This window comes from Pyrus communis, chromosome 3 (genome assembly GCF_963583255.1).
Source record: "Pyrus communis chromosome 3, drPyrComm1.1, whole genome shotgun sequence".
Taxonomy (NCBI): Eukaryota; Viridiplantae; Streptophyta; class Magnoliopsida; order Rosales; family Rosaceae; genus Pyrus; species Pyrus communis.
The window spans coordinates 29,913,551-29,935,759 of record NC_084805.1 but is presented as its reverse complement, the minus strand read 5'-3'; the positions used below and the strand labels follow the sequence as shown (position 1 = coordinate 29,935,759).

At 37.0% G+C, this 22,209-nt stretch overlaps 2 protein-coding genes across 2 annotated transcripts; one reads left to right on the top strand and one right to left on the bottom strand.

The window, feature by feature from the left end:
• Window positions 1–226: 226 nt before the first annotated feature.
• LOC137728627 (probable transcription repressor OFP9) lies at window positions 227–764 on the bottom strand. Its single transcript, XM_068467358.1, has one exon. The coding sequence runs from the start codon at window positions 731–733 to the stop codon at window positions 227–229; it is 507 nt and encodes a 168-aa protein (XP_068323459.1). The 5' UTR covers window positions 734–764.
• Window positions 765–3,087: 2,323 nt separating this feature from the next.
• Window positions 3,088–7,969, top strand: LOC137728765 (pyrophosphate--fructose 6-phosphate 1-phosphotransferase subunit beta-like). The gene is made up of 16 exons (XM_068467522.1): window positions 3,088–3,398; window positions 3,629–3,790; window positions 3,883–4,004; window positions 4,232–4,285; window positions 4,364–4,470; window positions 4,680–4,785; window positions 5,062–5,125; window positions 5,222–5,310; window positions 5,568–5,699; window positions 5,858–6,028; window positions 6,117–6,232; window positions 6,452–6,563; window positions 6,738–6,822; window positions 7,081–7,125; window positions 7,234–7,302; window positions 7,510–7,969. Exons 1-16 carry the CDS (start codon window positions 3,197–3,199, stop codon window positions 7,590–7,592), a joined length of 1,719 nt encoding a protein of 572 aa, XP_068323623.1. The 5' UTR covers window positions 3,088–3,196; the 3' UTR covers window positions 7,593–7,969.
• Window positions 7,970–22,209: the final 14,240 nt, after the last annotated feature.

The window sequence follows — 22,209 nt, the reverse complement described above, 5'->3', positions numbered from 1 at the left end:
ATTGTTGGATTTGAGTTATCATTTGAATATTTCAGTTGGTTTCTTCTTCTTTTGTCCCCAATATAATGTCACAATTTTATTGTATATTCATTTTAAAATATCGAGAAATTAAAAAGAGCAATGTGTTTCCTTCTCTGCACTCAAGTTTGAATCCGCTTTCCATTTTTTGGATTGGAATAGAAAATTATAATATGCTCGAATACTTTTACAATGTGCTGCTTAACAATTAATGGAATTTACATAAGAATAAATCAGAGCAAACTTGATGAAACACCTCGAGTATAATTCCACGATACTCATCGGAATTCATCGAAACGTAATAATTCAAGAGGCTACGAAGATCCTTAGGCTCTTCTATCCGGTTTGCCACTATCATCGCCGCTATGGACTCCCTGAAATCCTCCCTCGGATCATAAGAACACTTCTCCATTGCAACCATTACAACAAATTTAGTCCCTCCTCCTGCTTGAAGTTGATCACGATCGTCACCAGCCCTCTGCTTTCTTCTCCGATGATCAACGTGCCTCAATCCCTCCTGCCTTTCCCTGATCATCTGGTCGAGTCTCTCTTGAACCATGGCATGCGATAGGCTTGATATCGAAGGGTACCTATCGGAACTAGAGCTCGCTACTTCCTCCGAGCTAGACGAAGACACGCTAAGCCGGCAACTGCTGCAACACAATGCCCTGCATACTCTCTGGTGCTGCTTGGAGGAGGCTTTCTTTTTAGACATGGTTTGAGTTGGAGATTTGAAGGAAGTTTTATGCCAAATTAATGATTTAAGCACAATTGGCAATTGTGGGGTTTGTTAATCATGATTGTGTCTTTCGTTTTATAACATTTTAAAAGATTAATTGGTGAATGCAAGGAGGCAAATGGGGGACATTCTTTTAGTTAATCGAGCCAGTAATCATGATGCTTAATAGTTTAAATTTATAGGGTCTAATTACTATTAGTTGGCACATCCCTTTGAAGGGTTTGATTAACACGAAAAGTAGTGCTTCCATTTCCACGAGAGTTTGTTTGGAAGACCTGCTTTGTAAAAGTATTTTTGCTCGTAAACATTTTGTTAGAAGTGCTCATGCTAGAACCATGTCGAAATTTTTTAATTGAAAAATCACTTTGAAGTGTTTCTTCTTGAAGAAGAAGAAGAAACACATCTCGTATTCTTTTTCTAGAAAGTGCTCTATGATCTATAAAGACATGGTTGTCAAAAAGGAATTGAGGTACTGTCTAGATCTCTGTGTTCGGAGTTGATAGACCCAGAGATCCGACCACTCATTTTAAATCATGCGATCATCATTGGTCCATTCGTTGGCTGATCTTGCAAAAACCGAAGATCCGGATCTCTCGTTCTCTTCAACCATCTGAACCTTCGGCCCTTTTGATTTCAGACACAGAACTCCAGAGAAAATCTTGATTCGTCAAAAAGGCCTAGAGTGTTTTAGAATGGCTCGAAGATCAAAAGCAGTTAGGTAGAACATACTAAAAATGGTTTTGGGCCATAAACGCATTTAAAAGAGGAAGATTCTTTTACGAAATTTTTGACGTCCTTCTAGTAAAAGCACTTATGAGATGAGAATAATTCTTTCCTAAAAATTTCCAAACATGCCCAAAACCATATTGATTAAAGTGCTTATATGGTTTAGGTACAAAAAGTGCTTTTGCTAGAGCTTCCTTTAAGTTTTAGATGATAAAATGAAGTGAATGGAGCTTCTTGCGTCAAATTCAATTATATCCAATTTCTTGAGTGGGGAGATTCCACGTTGCCCCTATCCAATCCAATTATGCAGAAAATCAGACAGAGATTTACACATCTGGTGACAATCTTCTTTTATGGATTCCGCCCTCTAATTTGGACACATAGCTAGCTCAAAAGAAGAAAATAAATCAAATTAAAGCGTTAATACGAGGTGTTTAGCATGTGATCTTACCAGTTTGGATTAGTGTGGATGATCATCCTTAATCCATACGTAGAAAAAGCATCATTTACTGGTAATCAAGTTGTTAAAACGAGAACAGGGTGTTGCGATAATCATGATTAGTAACTGATAAAGTAAAGCAAAAAGCATAACAGCCTGAGATTAAAGTGATATGTAGGCTAATCATCACCATATCTTTGATAGACTTATTGCCTCACATGTGTTCATGAGTTTCCATTCTTTCAGCCTTTCAATAGCTAAATTACTGTTTATCTGCCACTAGTTAGTACTATAGTCGTACGATCCAGTCAGTGGCGAAAGTAGAAAATATTATTGTGCGGGTTAGTAAGAGTAGTGTGCAGTTGAGCATGTAAATTGACATTTTATCGAATGTTAGAAAATATTATCCGTCGACAAATGCCAACAACTTCTAAGTGAGCATGTCAATTGATATCAATAGTATGGAGAATTTCTGAGCTTGGGGGTCAGTTGACTCATTATGCCCCAAGGTAGATTCGTTCTTAGTTTGGTAGTATTCTTCTTTACTTATAAATGAGAGATCTTAAATCCGATTCTCGCTAAAAATAAATTTCAATCAAATTATTATGACTGGTCTATTGTAAGACTTAACCAACACTCCTACACTCTTAATGTAAATAATATCGTAAGTTCTAAATTATCGCTTATCCTACCTCGTACTGCCTAAAGTTGCCAACACAAATAAGGGGCACTCGAGGTCCAATTCTCACCTAACACGTTTGTACTCACGGAAGATAAAATTATGACTCTGACCCAGAAATTTTGGGTTTTGAATTAGGCCTATAATTTGGTAACCCAAATGCTGGCCCAAATAATTGGGCCTTATAGTTTTATACCCAATTGCCAATCAAACGAGAGATCCGCGAATCCGGAATATGCCAAAGCACGTCTGGATGTCTGGCGCCCACCAACCGCCGGATCGTTAGGTGTCTACCTAAGTAGAACCCGCCACCCACTATCGTCTAGACCACCATAACATACCATACGCCACCACATCCGTGAATCTGGTCCGTCCAATTCCCCAAACACCCTCGCATCCAATGAGCCACCTAACATTCCGCTCCAAGGCGGAGAGTCCAATGATGTAAACTGACGTTCGTACCCTTGTCAACCCCACGTTTAAACACCCACGCTCTCACTGTCAGCAGTCAAACGCCATCCGACAGATTTCACGCTCCGTTCGCAGTCGTACCCAAAAACTCGAAGATCTCGGAGACACTGTCTGTGTTTTAGCCATGGCTCCAGCATCACTGGTTGCTAACGGCGGTGCCGCCGCCTCCGTCGAGGCAGTTCCTGCTCCAGTCACCGGCCGATTCGCCTCCGTCTACAGCGAGGTCCAGGCCAGTCGTATCGACCATGCGCTTCCTCTCCCTTCCGTGCTCAAAAAGCCCTTCAAGGTCGTCGAAGGTCCCGCCAGCTCTGCCGCCGGCAATCCAGGTCAGTTTCTTCTTCTTCTTCTTCTGTGCTCGGATCCGTGCGTTTTTTGTGGCGTTTAATCTCGGAGAAATTCGACTTCTTTTTGTTGCCGCGAAAATCATGAGAAATAAAGATTAGATTTTGAAGTTTAATTTTAGCTGATTAGATTAGCGATCAGACAGACTGTAGAATCTATGCGTTCTTTGGATTTTCTATTCCGTTTTTTATCATCTCTCGTTTCGGTTTCTCAGAGGAGATCGCGAAGTTGTTTCCTAATGTTTTCGGTCAGCCATCTGCACTGTTGGCGCCAAGTGATTCCGTTTCGGGTCTACCGGAGCAGAAGTTGAAGATTGGTGTCGTTTTATCTGGAGGCCAAGCGCCCGGAGGGCACAATGTGATCTCCGGAATTTTCGGTGAGTGTCTTAATTATCAATTTGTTGTATGTTTCTTAAACTTCATATGCTTTTTGAATTTTGGTTGAATTCGATCGGAGTTTTGGTGTTAGATTACTTGCAAGACCGCGCCAAAGGAAGCACAATGTATGGCTTTAGGGGTGGGCCTGCTGGGATCATGAAAAACAAATACATCGAACTTACCCCGGAGTATATTTATCCATACAGAAATCAGGTGAGTGTTTTGAGTGTGAATTTTTACCTTCTGTGAATCTTTTACCTCAAGTTAATTGTTGTTGGGACCAATTATCTGGCACGAGGATATGTGCGTGTCTATGTTTAAATTCTTGAGAGCAATGTGCATAGCACATGTACTTAGCTACGTATACGCAGCTGTATAATATGTAGTTGCATTTTGGCAAGAAGATAATTGGCGTGTCGTTCATATTTTCGTCTTTCCAGGGTGGTTTTGATATGATTCGCAGTGGAAGGGACAAGATTGAAACTCCAGAACAGGTGACTCTTGGTTGGTTTGTGAGGAAATTCATGTTAAAGTATATTTGTCTAACCATTTAAAATGGATATGAATTGTAGTTTAAACAAGCACAAGAAACAGCTGTGAAGCTTGATTTGGATGGGCTTGTTGTTATCGGTGGAGATGACTCAAACACAAATGCCTGCCTCCTTGCTGAAAACTTCAGGTATCTTGTGACGAAGTTCTTTGGAATTATTTTACTTGTCATTTGAAAAGTGAAGCCCATTGATCTAATTGTGAGAGGAATAGTTTACCTTTGTTTTACACTCACTCTGTGCTTTTTCTTCTTGTTAAACATATTCTTTTGCACAGCGTTAGTCTTTTCAGACAAACAATTCGGGTTTTGTAATTGTTTTGTTTTATCTGTTAAACTAGGGGGAAGAACTTGAAAACTCGTGTGATAGGTTGCCCCAAAACCATTGACGGTGATTTGAAATGCAAAGAGGTCCCCATAAGTTTTGGATTTGACACTGCTTGCAAGGTGATGACTATAACTTTGAACTTTTTTTCTTTTTTTTTTTCACCATTAATAATAATTGATAACTCAAAATGTACACCTCCATGTTGTATTGTTATATATTTTCATCTTTCCTATCACAAAAATGAAAGCCCCCTTAATTCCTATACCTAAAATATCAGATGTAAATTCTTCCTAATCACAGGAGTTCAATGAGCATTTAGACACCTTATTTGATACATTTAGCTAAAATTCACTGTTTCATCATAATTGTAATAGGCTGTTAAAAACTTTATGCAGATATATGCAGAAATGATTGGCAATGTCATGACAGATGCCCGGTCAACCGGAAAATATTATCATTGTATGTAAATGACATTTCTGCTAGTTACGTACTTAATTTTTCAAGCTTATGTTTTCAGTATACAATATAATTGGGTGTATGTGTATCTGTCTGTAGTTGTACGACTTATGGGACGTGCAGCTTCACACATTACATTAGAATGTGCTTTGCAAACTCATCCAAACATTACAATTATTGGAGAAGAGGTAGTTTTATTATAATTTTTTTTTTTCATATTCAATTTGCCTATATCGTTTTTTTATTAATTAAATTGGTGTTGTGGGAACATTAACACAATAAGCGTTGGTGTCTCTGTCACAACTTGATTGGCCCTTACTTTCTGATGTCCGTTATGTATGCATGTGGAAAGTAAAGACCTCTAACTATATGGTGCAAAGTAATATATTGGTGCAACCAAAAGATATCCAATTGCCGAAGACATCTGACTTATATCTTTCTTCAGGTTGCTGCAAAGAAGCTGACACTGAAAAATGTCACTGACCACATCGTGAATGTAATCTTGAAGCGTGCTGACCTTGGTTATAACTATGGTGTCATACTTATCCCTGAAGGTCTAATTGATTTCATTCCTGAGGTATTATTCATGATCTTTAATATAATATCTTTAAACCCTTCCTTCTTCGTAGTCCTTTGTTTACTTGGAAAGCAAGTGTGCTACTGTTTCACACATAGATGCACACTCAAATAACTGCATTGACTAACATATAATGTTTGTAACCTTGCCATTTGCAGGTGCAGCAACTTATTGCTGAATTGAATGAGATTCTGGCCCATGAGGTTGTAGATGAAGATGGGCTGTGGAAAAAGAAACTTACAAGCCAGTCTCTAGAGCTTTTTGATTTCCTACCTGAAGCAATCCAAGAGCAGTTGATGCTTGAAAGAGATCCTCATGGAAATGTTCAGGTAGATTTTTCATTTTCCAATTTGACTTAAATCTGTTCGGTGATTTTCTGGCCACATCATGCATGCTAATCTTTATTTTTACCACTAGGTTGCCAAAATAGAAACAGAGAAGATGCTTATTCAAATGGTCGAGACAGACTTGGAGAAGAGGAGGCAAGAAGGTTCATATAATGGCCAGTTCCAAGGACAGTCTCACTTTTTCGGGTACTTTTTAACTTAATGACATAATCCTAAATGTGGTTTCAATGATTAAATGCAAGTGCATCCCATGTGTTGGGCACTTGGGTTTTGAGGGTAACTGATTTGTTCGCTGCATGGATTGATCATTTTATTTTGGATACAGGTTTAGTGGTTGTGTATCGGAGATATTGCGTAATGTTTGCATCCCTAATTTGTTCACCTGTTGTCAATATTTTTTTGTAGGTATGAAGGAAGATGTGGTTTACCAACCAACTTTGATTCTACCTACTGCTATGCATTGGGTTATGCCGCTGGAGCTCTCCTTCACGGTGGAAAAACTGGGTTGATATCATCAGTTTGTACCTCTATCCTATATCTCACTTATTCAGTCTGCCAAACTATATTCTTTCTTAATTAGGCTTGTATTAGTTGCTGTTGGTTCCATTTTCCATTGTCATAGACTCATAGTTGCATTATTTCTGACTATTAAGTCTTTTTATGCATGTAATTTTTCATGACGTGGATCCAGGTTGGGAATTTGGATGCTCCTGTGGAAGAATGGACAGTTGGTGGAACGGCATTGACTTCATTAATGGACGTGGAAAGGAGACATGGTATAGTAAATCTTTCGTTATCATTATTGTGCAGTTGTAGGTTCTTTTCCTGGGTCCTAGGCATGCCATCGGATCATCGTCTCTCCAAAAATAATGGCAGTCTTCTTTTAAACTATATAAATGGGCTTCTGTGTTTTTCAAAAGTTTTCCTTTGGAAAGAGTAGTTAGGATCTTTTATATGATGTATTGGATGTATCTTGTTGATCCGGTTTCTTCTAAATTATTCGAGATTTTCTGAATGTTGAATTTGTTTTCCAGGCAAGTTCAAGCCTGTCATCAAGAAGGCAATGGTGGAACTTGAAGGTAAAGATTCCTCCGAGAGTATTTATGTTTTTGTTTTTAGGCATAGTGTGATTCAAGTATTATGTTATAACGATCACACTCAAATCTTGATTTATTTTGAATTTTCAGGTGCACCATTCAAGAAATTTGCATCCCTGAGGAACGACTGGGCTATCAACAACCGTTACATCAGTCCTGGTGGGTTTTGAATGCCACTATTCTATGAACTTCATGAGTTTTTTCCTTTTCTCGGTCTTGGTTTTCTCCACCTGTAATGGTTCGCCTGGGTTATCTAAGTCCAACTAAACTATCGGCGATTATTCTTAGCCATGAGTCTACATTGTGATTTCCATTTTAACCGCAGCTCCATTTCTCTGGAACTCATCTGAAAATTTTCTGTTGCAGGTCCCATTCAATTTCACGGCCAAGCATCCAACGCTCTCAGCCACACGCTACTCTTGGAACTCGGAGTTTCTGCTCAAGCATAGAGTTTCATTTACCCCTTGCTTGTGAAATATCATATAACGTTGGGAAAACAGTTCAAGATTTCGTTCAGCATCCTTGTCTTCTCTTGCGTTTGAGTAGAATGGTGACTTTTTGTACAAGGACGATAATGTAGAAGAAAATTCTGCATCGAAGTGCAAGACATTTGGGTATTTGTCAACCCACGGTATCCACCCCATGTTTTTGCCTTGAAGAAAATTCCGCTGCTACATTTCTCTGCACCGAAGTGTAGCCAAAGGATATGTCGTTGAAGTACAAGTACACACTTGTTTAATTTTGTTCGTTGTGTTTGCTGGATTTAATTACTCAATTTGACGGTTAGAAATAAACAGGGGGTCTAAGAAAGTACTTCCCTTCATTATTCTTGATCCAACAAACATTATTCTTGATCCAACAAAAATGGATATCGGGCCAATGAGGATTGTTTGCTAGACTAAAATCAAGCAAAGCTCAAAAAAACATAACGAGGTTAACCCTAAATCGGGTTACGATACATTAAACATGAGCATTGTTTACCCAACAAAATCAAGCAAGAGCAAAAGATGACAAGGTTGATCATAAATTGGGCTAGGCTACGTCCCCAAGCATTTTGCTTGGGAACGTAGCAAATAAGTATTCGTCCAATCTTGTCCTTTAGATCAGCTTCATCGTCGTCTTCCACCGTTGACTTCATCATCTACATTACGTGGCACAGTCTCAGTGTCCCTTCTTCTTCTGTTTTTTACCCATTATGATCGACGCATGATTGTATTTTCTTTTTCGTATATATCGTTTCGCTTTCAATCCTAAACCCTAAAGATTGGATATTCAGGCATAGTACAATATCGTTTCACCTTCAAGCCAAATGAGTAACGATTTAAAGTTTTACACGAAAACGGAAATATAGTTGTTAACCATCATAACAAGTCGTAAGCATCGAATGACGTACGACAGTGAGTGTTGAATGGTGATGATCGAGGATTCAAAGCTCTTTGAGGGTGCCAGGCCCCAACCAGACTCTACTAAGCTTTGTGGCTCTCGGTTTTGAACTTTTGAGCATTAGCTTGTAACTGCAACATTACTTTGGAGTTATCTCAATCCAATTTAAAATTTCCACCTTCAATTGTTCGGTTAATTTGGAATACCTTTGTGGTGCCATCTTCGTTATAAGTAAATTTCTCTCTGAGCGATCACTCTCTACTATGAGTTGGTTTTTCTCACACAGCAAAGTGTTAGCTTGCTACACTTGTAACAAGTATAATAAACCCTATTCCATTAGCTAATCCTTAATCACGTTTGTTAGGCTAAGTAGAAGATTTAGTGAACTACCATCACCTCTATATAAAGCTTTTTGTAACTGATAGAAGCATTAGAAGATAAAGATAATGATCGAAAACCTACCTGAATAAGCCATGAATGGTCAAGGAAGAGCTTCTACTTTTGTTCGAAAAGAAAAATGAAAAAAAGAAAAAGGAAGATCTTCTACTCACTAAGAACTCTATATTCTTGCTAGTAATAGGACTTGTTTTCTGTAAAGAATAAATGTATGATCCGAATATTAACTCTAACCCGTTTTCATAAAATGTATTGTATGTCCAATAGATACAAGTCGCGTAGTGTCTTTAGTCACAAGAGAGTTTAGAGATGAAGTGGGGACCACTATCTTCCTTCTAATGAAAGTTAATTCCATCACTATTAGGAAAGACAACATCATGTGAAATTATCTATATTTTTTCTTCCCCAACACCAAAAATAAAAAGGAAACAAATTAAAGAGAGAGATGTGAAGATTGTGTCTTGTGCACTTGTTTTGTATTAGTTGTCAAAGCCCAAATATAGTAAAATTTGTGGGGACTATGGAGAATAGTTCACCTAAACTGTAAAGTTGTAAAACCATCAAAAGCTAGAATTTAAGCAATATTGACCCCTTTATAGTCACCATACATTCTATAGCATGTGTTCATGTCCTTGTAAAGATATTGGAGGCCTAGCCTTCGACATTTTGCGCTTCATGACAGGCTGTGACTTCGTTTTTCAGGAATCCTAACTTGCATTTGCTTTTTTAATTAAATAGAATATAACCTAGCCTACCCTATCCATTAGAAACTCAAAGATATTAGTACGTACTAAGCCTAATTATTTAATGATTTAAACTTGGTAGGGACTAGGATTCTAACTTTAAAGAGTGTAAGTGTATTTGATGTGAGTCACACTAAGCGCTTTTTAACCGTTGCTCAAATCAAATTTGAGTATCTATTATCTGAATCAGTGGCAGATTTAGAAACTTAATTTTAAAGAGTCTTAGTGCACGGGATGAACATGTAGTCATTTACTAAATTACATTGTGTGCTCATCTGTAGATGCTGACAATTTTCTAGCGAGTTTATCAATAGATGCTGACAGGTGTTGAGCGAATCTATTGACATATGTCGACTACTTCTGAGTGAGCTTGTCAAAAGGTTATGACAACTTTCAAGTGAGCTTGTCGACATATGCCTATAGATCCCTGCAAAACATTGTCAATGTGTGTTAACTACATCAAACACTTAGTAGGAACTCCTAAATTCCGTACTATATTTTGAGTCCTTGAAGATCTTCTCGTGCATTTTTTCTTCTTGTTTTTTCCAACCATCAATGGGTCTCAAACCATCATGGTTCTTTAATAAATCCGCCTCAAATCAGATCTATGTGAGCGACGTCTAACCATAATCAAGGTTTGTTTGGAGGGGACCCGTTGCATTGATGGAATAGGTTGTTCACATGGCTCATCATTTTGCCTACAAACAAACGCCATTAACAGAGGAAGAGATCGAAAGAAGGAAATCCTCGATTGCTATATATGCTTGATTCCAGGCCCACAGAGTTCGCCACCATTACTGTCACACAACTTAGCCGTCATCTCATCAAAGGTTTCTTGTTTGTGATGAGGTCCACCCGAAATGTTGTTGTCATGTTGTGGTGTGATGAGGATGGCTATTGCATGTGTTTCGATACTGCCACGACTCCATGGAGGATATATATAAATGCTTTTACGTAGTGTTACTAGTTCACATATTATAATATGAGTAAACAACATAAAATTATATATAATTTGTTATATATTGCTTAGTCTCAACCCTAAATCATAAATTTGTGACAGCAACACTAAAAAACTTCTCGATTAGATATGCCAAAAACTGAATTGATAACTTTCTACATTTATTTCCTACTTCACATTTGTTTTTTGTCTTGGACTTGTGTTCGTTTGGTTTGATGGTTGGTGGATATTCAGCATGTTTTGTGGATTATTACAGTCCGCAGAGCCAGCTGAGATGCCGAAGAATGCAAGTCAACTGCTGATAAAACGATAACTAGCTAATTAATTAAAGACATATTTCTTAATTAGCTACTTAGTTTTATACCATGAATAGAGAAAATCTTGCATGCGAACATCTGGATTCGTGAGTGAGTACTGTGGCACAGGAAAGTGCTGTCGAATGCGGATGTTTGTATAATTGTATGCTAAAACTTCTTCTAGAAAACTAATCAGATACCCCAAAAACCTTGGACTAGTTCTAAGCACTCTTCATTCGTTCGTAATAAACAGAAACATACTACGTACAATCATCCATGTTATTTATGTAAGACCCTTGGAGAATTCGGGACACAGTTGCGGATATTCAACGGTTGGCTTCTTTTTTTAGTGCATACATGGAGCCATGTCTATTTATAGACTAACTTTGTGGTTGATGTTGTGACTAGTCTGGGTCTTTTCCTTTCTAATATGTATGTTTGTGATCGTGAACTCCCTTTACAAGCCACTCTCACTTTTTTATTTGATTGTAACGATACTAACTATTTGCAATGGTGCATAAGTATCATTGCTTTATGTCACTGCAGTAAACACCATATGTTATTAATCTAGTATTATGAGAGATATGATTGTTTTTTATGATTTTGGAGAAATAACAGTGGTGGTAAATGTCAACGCTTTGAAATGATTTTGGGTAAGGCAACTTGGTTTTTTTGAAACCCCACATCTGCCCTCATTTCACAATATTGTCCACATTATTTGTGATGTTGTTATTTAATCCACTTTTGTTTGTATATATGTTGTCACTACCTTGCTAATAATTGGATTATCATCATCAAAATTATATATATATATATATATATATATATTGAGATTTTTATGACACATATGGGATATACTGATATTTGAACATCAAAATTGAGATTGTCAAAATTCAGTTATGCAAATTGAGTCGTCAAATACATTATATTCTAGTGCATTGTAGATTTTTGATCAAATACATTCAGTATATAATTTGATATTGTATCAATTGTTTTGGTTATTTCTTCTTTCTCACCGCCTTGTGCTGGTTTAGAGCGTAGAACTACTTTGTAGTCCGACAACCAAGTCTTATGTATAGTTTGACTGGCCTAATCCATTATCATCATTCACTAAAAAATGGTTTGGGAAACTAATGACTGTTGATGGAGAATTCTAACTTGTCTTTCATTTTTCTATCCAATTAGAAAGATATTGAAGTCGTTGAATAATTAAGGATTGGACTTGAAGAAAGCTAAATTAGGCATGCGTATGAAAAGATGTAGATGAACGATTAATTAGGTTTACATAAAAAATTCTATAAAAAGAAGATTAAAATTAAAGATGTAAATGTAGTGGTATGGTTGGTTACCAAATTTCACATTAGGATGTACCATAATGTATTAAGGTACGTCTCCAATCATAATCCGAAAACCATAGTTGGTTACTGAATTACCGCTAACAAAGAGGAAGAAATGTTCGTATCAGTCAATCAGTTGCTTATACGCGTAAGGAATGCTTAATAGTCATTTTTAGTTAATGAAAATTTTACCTGTCAATCGAAAATGAATTCGCATTTGCGTGTCCGTATAAATAATGCGTTTAGTCATACAATCTATAATAAATGTGGCATGCCTTCGGATTCAACCGTCATACCAAACACTTTAAATTCACCAAATGCATTAGTCATTGTCCAACTTTTAAAAGGGACATCACCATTATTCTCCTTTAGAGTTAGAAGCTTGCCACTTCGACGTAGAGAAATAGACCTCAACATTGAATAGCCTCTTAACGTAAAATATCGTTGTATAAAATAAAATAGTTATCATCCAACTTTTCTTCTTCTGCTATTAAATTTAAGTTTGAGATGTCACAATTTTAGCGTTACTGTTTTATCATGTAAGTTTCTTTCTCATCTCTATTTATCGAGAAATTTATGTACGACAAGAATAGCGTCACATTATTTTATCATTCTGCGTATCTATTAAGTAAAAAACCTAAATACATGTGTTGTAATTTGAATAAAAAAAAAAATACAACGTGAATATCTTGAGATCGCTTACTCCCGACTCATCAGGAAACAAAACAAACTTCCCACTCCACTCATCTCTCTCTCTCTCTCTCTCTCTCTCCAAAATCTCCGTCTCAATGGAGCACAGCCCCAAATTCAAACCCCTGCTTTCACAGAGCAGCAGTCGAAGAAGGCGAACCAGCACCGATTCCAACTCGCCCGAGTTCGAGTTCTGGAGAAACCCCTCTTTCCCTCAGCCCAATCTCCTCTCCGCCGACGAGCTGTTCGTCGATGGCGTCCTCCTCCCTCTCCACCTCCTGCCCCCGCCTCTCCCTAACAACTCCGACCCACCCGACCCATATCCAAGATCTTCCGACCCAAATAGACTACCCATCTCGCAACCACCTGTGCCTGACCCAGAACCTTTATTGGAACCGGACCCGGAATCGGAACCGGGTCCAGGACCCGAGTTGTCAGCTGCTCCGGTAACCGCATCTAAGCGTTGGAGAGACATTTTCAAGAAGGGGGAGAAGAAATCAGTCAAAGGCGACGAGATAGATAAAGACAAAGACAAGAAGAAAGAGCGGAAGGGCGGCAGGAGCGGAGCGAGCTCGGCCGAGCTGAACATTAATATATGGCCATTTTCGCGCAGTAGATCCGCCGGAAACGCGTATACCCGACCCAAACCATTCGGAGCTCAGGGGACCCGAAAGGTGAACAGTGCGCCGTGTTCAAGGAGCAACTCAACGGGGGATTCGAAGTCTAGAAAGTGGCCGCCTGCGAGTCCGGGTCGGCCCGGAGTCCATTTGGGTCGGAGCAGTCCTGTTTGGCAGGTCCGGCGTGGAGCCTCCGCGGCTGCAAAGAGAAACTCCGAACCACAAGCTCGAAATGCTGAAAAAGGTACAAAACAAGAAGTATCCGAGATTCGCCGGAGCAAAAAAACTGCCGGATCAGTTGTCGCCGGCGGCAATGGCTCGAAAGCTAGAGTCTTGAATTTGAATGTTCCGATGTGTATTGGGTACAGAAGCCATTTGAGCTGTAGAAGTGAGAATAGTGCTGTAGGAGTCGGGGTCGGCGGTGGCAGCAGCACCATCAACCTTCGTGGTGGTGTTAGCGGCGGCGTTAACGGTGGAGGTGGCAATGGCATCGGTGGGAGTGGTGGGGCTGGTGGTAATCTTTTTAATCTGCGCAGCCTTTTCACTAAGAAGGTGTATTAAGTATTTAATTAATCATCTCATTAGTCATCACTTAATCCTATCTTTCACCATGTAACTTAGTTTTGTGCGAATTTGGGTCCATTTTGTATAATCTTCTCTTTATTTCTTCACTAAGTGGAAAAGTTTCTTCTTTTCTTCTGTAATTAGATTGAAAAGTAAGCTTAATGTATATATTTTGCTTAATTTAAATCAGGTTTAATATTGAGGTTAGTTTGGACTTTTGGGCACTTTCTATGCTTATTTTTATGGATTTCTGAAGCTTGACTTTATTGGAAAAGAATCTTCGCTGAATCATTTTCCTAGAGATTTTGTGATCGTGATATCGTATATTATGTGATCAGTTTTCGTTAGATACTATTTATATTTAATTTAGGGTATGCAAAAGATAGTTGTTGTGATAAACAAATTTGGATTGTAAATCCTTGTGGTAAAATTTGTTAAAATTTAAGTCCAAAATCAAAATTTCTATTGATTTCTCCGTTAAGCTATATAGTCTTCGACAAGTTTCTCATCAATGTTCGAGAAATTTACTAGCTCAATCTAACCAAGAACAAGCTTTAATTCCAACAATCCTATATGAGCAACAATGAATCAAAGTCTTCGAGCTCTAATTTGATAAATTTTCCTTTTTTCTCTATTAAACAAAACTTGATTTGATAATTATATAAATTGTATCCATATCTTCTCTTCATTTTATTTTTAAACAAATATCTTCTCTTTATTAAATTAGAAACTAAAAATCTTCGACTGAAAAATTGAGACCTAAAAATAATATATTAAGTATTTTTATAACCTTACGTTTTCTATTCCATCTCCCAAAGTGTTGGTCGTCGTAGTTTAATCTGTCAAGTAGTCCGACTTTTTAAACAATTTCTACCGTTCGATATCTTAGAGACAATTTTCAATATTGAAGAAAAAATTGTTCCAAAAGAAAAAAAAAAAGAGCAATTGTCTAGTCAATTGAAGAAGGGGTGGAATCAAATTTAAATTTATATCGCCCTTGTTATAGCAAAAAAAAAAAAAAAAACACATTTATATATCTCGAAAATGTAAATGGATGAGACTGTAGTTACTCTTAGAACATAAGAATTGACTAAAACATTAGGGTATATTATCAATTTCCCCCCTGAACTTGTGACCATTAGCCAATTTCCCCCCTCAACTTTAATTTTGGCCAATTTCCCCCCTGAACTCTCATGATTAGTCAATTTCCCCCCTCAACTTTAATTTAGCCAATTTCCCCCCTCAACTCTTATAATTAGTCAATTTGCACCCTACTGTTAAATTTTTAATTTGATCATAATTAAACAAGTGTGTGTAAGAAACTAAATAAGATGTATGTTAATCATGTTCCTATATCTTTATCCTATTACAAATAGATTAAAATTTAGAATTTTACAATTTATCATGGAGTAATTTTATTTGATTTTTTACTATACAAAATTGATAACAAAAAGGATTGATGTGTAAATTTTTGTATGTGAATACAATTTTCTTTATAAAAGTGAAAGCTAAGTTCAAGTAAATTGCGGAGAATCGAGCTTTAGTAAAAAAACGGCTAGTCTATTCATAATTTTCGACTCCTTATTAAGAATAACCCATTTTATTGAAATAGGTTTGATCCATGAGTTTAGGATTATTATTTCTTTTTGTTATTATTTCTTCTTCTACATGCTTTAAACCCGATTCATAACTTTTTCTTATAATCAACTCATGTCACATACTAACTGTATTATGTTTTTGTACATTTTACCCTATATTATGCAGGTGAGTTTATGTTAATTTTAGTACTTTGTTGGAAGCTATTAGAAAGATTGAAAATTAAGAAAAGAATAGATGGAAAATTAAAAAAAAAAAAAAATTTAACAGTAGGGTGCAAATTGACTAATTTTGAGAGTTGATGGGGGAAATTGGCCAAATTAAAGTTCAGGGGGGGAATTGACTAATTATGAGAGTTGAGGGGGGAAATTGGCCAAAATTAAAGTTCAGGGGGGAAATTGGCCAATGGTCACAAGTTCAGGGGGGAAATTGATAATATACCCAAAAGGTTATTCTGACCAACTAGCTTATGCTATTTTTAACCGACTACATATTTGAATTTGCATTCGTGACATAACCTAAATATGCCAATATCTTGACTCCATATATTTGCAAATGCAAATGGAAAGCATGGCAAAGCAATCAAGAAAGTGAGGGATGGGATAGGAATATGCCTTTATCACAAAAAGAAAGTGGTGTGGGTTTTTAAGGTTTCACAAAATTGGTTCCTTGGTACCAGCTACTACTACTACTCCTCATCCTAGTATACGGATTTTAGGATGGTGATAATTCTCCATGAATAAATTGTTCATGGCCTTACAAGTTACAATCCGAGTGGATGGGTTCCTGTGGTCCTGTAACTCAAAAGACGTTGGTTGCTATCTTTCACTGCCTATATAAATTGCCAAGTCTAGTAGCCGTTTGGTGCCTAGGACAGGAAAACATTCGGAGTCCGAGTCTAATTATCAGTTAAGTCCTAGTACACGTAGGGTGATCAAACAACGATCAAGATAGTCAGTGATGGAGCCTATATGGGTTCATTGGTTGTCAATTACCCCAACAGCTTCAAAATCCTTTTGTATATTTCACTGCTTCTAATTTTGACAAACTAAAATCTTAACTTCCTCCTTCTTCTAATTTTGTTTTCTTTTATCAAACATGCGTCTCTTTTTTTTCTTTTCTTTTTATTGTATACGACTCTATTGTGCGAATCAAGTGCTCCATTAAATGTCTCAGTTGACAAGTCTTGGCAGCCTTACATTACTTCACAATTTCCTATAAGCTGCCTTCAAAAAGTCTCTACTAATCATAGTAGTTGTCGCGACATACGTTAGCGTAAGATTTTGGTAAATGTCGACAAGAATGTACAAGTGTCCACAAAGTGCTAGATGAAATGGTTCAATGAAGTTTTCTTGTCAATTATGATCCTATTACTTGAAAATCCTAACCCCGTCACTGCAAATATTAAATTAATTTAACAAATATAAATATAATTTCGTCCAACTTAGAGCGAGCCACTAGAAGAAGATGAATTTAATTTTCACCGTAAAAGATTCGATAACCTAAACATTGCCAACTAACCAAACATCCATTTGGGCGAGTCTAACGACATTTTACTTGCTTATCAGTCATCACCAGAAGGTTTCTTCAAAAGATGAGTTGGTACTTGGTAGGTAAATATTTTACAGAAAAAGTAACTTTCCCTTCTATGAAAACATATTCATTCAAAGTTGCTGGGAGGACAGCTGGTTGAATTTTGTGGCTTTTGCTAGATAGACACAAAATGACAGGGTAGATTGTACACATTTGTTCATGAAATTTTTTTGCTTATTACCCTTAAGTGATGGTGATGGTCACCACCTAAGTAACTCTCTCTAAACATGTAAATTTAATTTTTCTGAATGTCAAGGTTTTTTTTTCTTGATAAATGGTTTGAATTATTTATTTTTATGCTTGTTCAAGAATGTTAGAGATTAGGAAGCATTTTTCCTCACCACATAAATTATGGTGTATGTTCATCATACACCTAATCATTTGTCACGTGTCCTTTCAATTAACCTTGACAATGATTAGGTAGCCGAGAGCTCCACTGTATCTCAGTTCGATCAAGCAGTATGCACATACCAGCTCCACTGTATCTTATGGTTATTTTTTATATCTGCAAACGCCGAATCGATCAGTGATTATGCCAATTAAATTATAATGTTTATTAGGAAGAAGATGTATGCGTCCAACAACTTATACTAAGTTGGCCATCGCGGCTAGATTTGAAGGTTTGAATTGCGTCGGTGGTAATTATTTAACTAAAAAGTCCTCTCTTATCTCATTCACTAGAGTTTCAAATGAAGGATGGACGACAAATATTTATTTATATGTTTCTCTTAATTATTACTAGTCTTCTTAGTCACAAGTTACCGAAGCTTGGTCCTTTTACAGCTATAGTACATGTTTTCTGAGAGATTTTTCCGAGCGTTGGATATCAAGCAATACTCTACATATCATACTACAAGTAGAGGAAATGCTTTTTTTTTTTTTTTTTTTTTTTTTGGTCCCCCATTTATTTCATGACATGTGAAATACGATGCATTTTTTAACATAAAATGCATATTTAAGTTATGCATAGAAATAAGAGGTGTTAGATCTTTTAACTTAATGAGATCTAACAACTCTTCCACATATGTGTAATTTAAACACAGTTTGACGTGGACTAGAAAAAATTCACATGTTTTACTATTGTAAATGTGCACTCGTTCGGGATGCCAGTTAGAGAAACTTGGAGACTCAATCTGTAAAAGAAATGTGATACTTGGAAATTATCTGATTAATTTGCAAACACGCCCTGATAAGATAAACACGCAGTTTCCATGACACAACAAACACAGCGATCAATCGATATTTTCAGTTGACTCTTGAGAGAGAAGCTATGGCAATTTTGAGGCGAGCACTGACAGCTGGTCGAACATGGCAATCCGTCCCCGTCCGTCAAACCCTAAACCCTAATCCTCCTTAGTTCAGCAGTATATTGATATTTCTAAACCCGCATTGCGCTTTATTCCTGGCGCTGTTGAAGAACAACAGGTAAATGCACTTAAATGAATTATTACGTTGGTTTTCTGTTCTCATAAACTATCCATATTTTGGCACTATTTCGAACAAAATTTACACGAGTTTGCAATGGCTATAGGCTTCAATCAAGTTCCAAATTCCTGCGACACGTGACGCTGCACGGCTGATTGCGAATATTGCTTCTGGTCGTGGACTAATAATAGAGCTTGTGGTCGTGGACTAATAATAGAAAGTGGTGGTGGTGTGCATGCGCGCTTATTTTATTTTGATCCTTTGGCGCAGGTACTGTTAGAAAAATGATTTTGGTTCTATCTGTGTTTCCTCGGTTCTATCACTTTCGGGTTATACTTTATGCTGCGTCTTTTTTAGCCCTTTATCATTGATCTTGGGTTTGTGAACCAAAATCTGCTTAGTAGTGCTGTCTGTCCTTGTGAACTATGTCAGTCGAGTTTATTGGCAAGTAATACTAGGTCGCCTAGGGAAAAAGAAGGACATCGGTGGTGAAGGAGGGGATTTGCGAGTTCACGTATCCCGCTCAATAATTCCTTTTTCAGATAGATTTGTAAGTAACCATTTTATGCTGTTTATGGATATATTTCACTGCGGTTGGTCTTGAGATTCTCATATCAGTCGGCATCAATTGTTGCAGGAAATTGAAATTGTGAAGGATGGGAGCTGGAGTCCTGAAGTGGTGGATACTCTGGTGTCTACCTTTACTTTACAATTTACTGGTGTGAAGGTATTTACGATTACTTATAACAGAGGGTTAAATATTTATAGATAAGAGCTTTACATATTCGAATGTATGTATATCTTTTTATATTCAAAACTGTTTTGTTTTTGTTCTACCATTGACATATATTCCCCATTCTCCCTTTTTATTCAGTGATCTGTTTAGGGATTTGAGATTTCTTGTAATCTTTAGCAGCAATGCAAAGGGGTTTTTTGCGTTCAAAAACTTTTTTAGCTTAAATGTTGAGTGGTTTTTGGTATTCATCCTGCAGCCTGCTCTCGATATCAAATTATGCTATAACTAATACTGTTCGTGCAAAATGAGTAATTAGAATTCATAACCTTGTGGAGGTCGAGCACGGCGAGCGCCAGAAGAACGAATTTGCAGCATTTGTAGGCTAGAGATGAGATTAACTCTTCTTTTTTTTGGTCAAGAGATGAGATTAACTCCTTGGTGCTTCTTCTATCAATTAGATCCATTATTAATAGACTAAAGTATTTAGGATATACCTAGTTCTTCGTATTTCGATTTTTATGAAGTTAATTTCTTTGCTACAATTGATACTTATCGTTGGTTTGAAAGAGACGTATGTTTATTTCTAGTATCTATTAATGGATGTGTTCCTTTATTTATTTATTGTTATATATTATTAGTGGAGATAATTGCTCTCACTGTGATCACAATTATTAATAGCTTGTTTCGCTCTTTACAGTAGGATATCAGGGCCTTCGCTTCCTGATTTAGATATGAGAGCCATTGGTTGGCTTCAATTGTGTGCAACACACCAGTTTCATTTTAAGAGATTTGTCATATATCTAGGAACTAAACAGATATCCGTTTAAGTTTATTTCTATCTTGACAACCATTGAATCGATCCAAACGAGCATTAGTTTCAATTTAATTGAAATAGTTAATTAATCTCAACTCAACTCATTTTTTTCCAGTAACATGGAAAAAGAAAAAGAAAACACTAAGAAACAACCAATCTAGCTGTAGCAACTAGAGCAGTCATCTGAAAGAGTTTGAACTAAACAAGGAGAAGGCTCCATAATCTTTTGAAACTCTATCTCGCTATTTAAACTCAATTTAGCTAACACATCAGCTGCAAAATTATGCTCTTTATGAACATGTTGCACATTACAACTCCAATGCTCTATGATCAAACTTTTGCACTTCGAGATAAAACCATAAAGAAAATGATTTATAAAGCTAAGTCAATCATGAATGAGAAAGATCATCAAAACACAATCAACCTCTACAATAACTTTCTAACTTTTGCTACCTTCAACCCATAAAACGAAGGCCGAAGCTCAGCATGTAGAAAACTCTTAACTCATTTATTAGACGTGTCGAGAGCTAAACTCAAACTCAGTCCATATATTGAACGAGAGTTTGACATATTGACCCATGATCCATCATCTAATAAATGGATCATGACAGGTTGACCCGAAATTGACACATAATTGTAAATTGGGCCCAAAAAATGCATGCCGAACCCGAATGGTTCGAGGCAATCTCTCGTGTTTCCAGCTGTGTTGGTTGGTTTGGCAGCTGCTTTGACCGCACTTGGGGCTATGTTTGCAGACTCGGCTTACTTTTATGCGTTTGTAGGGAGCGTAAAGAGAAGAGAGTCGAGACTACAAGCAACTCACAGAATGTTAGCCCATGCACTACATGACTCCTGCCTGGACAGTAAAGTAGCCAACTTGTGCATCAAATTTGTGTGAGATTATTATGTCAATTAGCAACGCATACTTCTTGAACTGGTTTTATTCTTCTTTAATTCTGCTGGATATTGATGTTTCTAAACCCGCTTTGCGCTTCATTCCTGGTGCTGTTGAGGGACAAAAGGTTATTGCACTTAATTGATTTACCATGTGCGGTTTGTTTCTTCTCATAAAATAAACCATGTATATAGCACTCTTTCGGCCAAATTGACCCGAGTTTACAACGTTATAGGTTTCAATCAAGTTCCAAATTCCTGCGACTCATGACGTTGCACAACTGATTGCAAATATTGCTTCTGATCTTGGATTAATAATACAAAGTGGTGGTGGTTTACAGGCGCACTGCAACGTTTTTTTTCCTTCTCGCTGGTATTGTTAGAGAAATTATTTTTTATTCTATTAGTGTTTCCTCGGTTCGAACCATCACATTTGGGTTATTTTTAAGCTGTTTGTTTTAGCCCTTTATCATTGATTGTGGTTTTGTGAACCAAAATATGCTTAGTAGTGCTATATTTCCTTGTGAACTTTGTCAGTCGAGTTTTTTGGCAAATAATGCTAGCTCGCCCATACAAAATGAAGGAAACTGGAGGTGAAGGACGGGATCTGCGAATTCAAGTATTCCGCTCAGTAATTCCTTTTTCAGATAGATTTGTAAGTCTACATTTTATGTTTTTTATGAATATATTGCACTGCATTTGTTCTTGTTTTACTTTGTGCTGCTTCTTCAGCATACCAAAGATAAAGAAGTGTTGGCTTTTGAGATTTTTATATCAATCAACATTAATTATTGCAGGAAATTGAATTTGTGAAGGAGGGGATCTGGAGTCTCAAGGAGGTGGACGCTTTGGTGTCTACTTTTACTTCACAATTAGCTGGTGGGAAGGTACGTACGACTACTTATAAGAAAGTGTTAAATATTTATGAACGAGAGTTTTAATGTTCGATTGTATGTATTTTTTCTATATTCGAACTCTTTTGTTTTTGTTCTGTTGTGGACTTGTATTGCCCGTTCTCCTTTTT

Bases quoted from the DNA above. Each gene is read 5' to 3' on its own strand.
- LOC137728765 (XM_068467522.1), top strand. From the start codon at position 3,197: ATGGCTCCAGCATCACTGGTTGCTAACGGCGGTGCCGCCGCCTCCGTC. The intron at 3,791-3,882 runs GTGAGTGTCTTA...TTTTGGTGTTAG, and splicing joins TGTGATCTCCGGAATTTTCG to ATTACTTGCAAGACCGCGCC. The intron at 7,126-7,233 runs GTAAAGATTCCT...TTGAATTTTCAG, and splicing joins GGCAATGGTGGAACTTGAAG to GTGCACCATTCAAGAAATTT.
- LOC137728627 (XM_068467358.1), bottom strand. From the start codon at position 733: ATGTCTAAAAAGAAAGCCTCCTCCAAGCAGCACCAGAGAGTATGCAGG.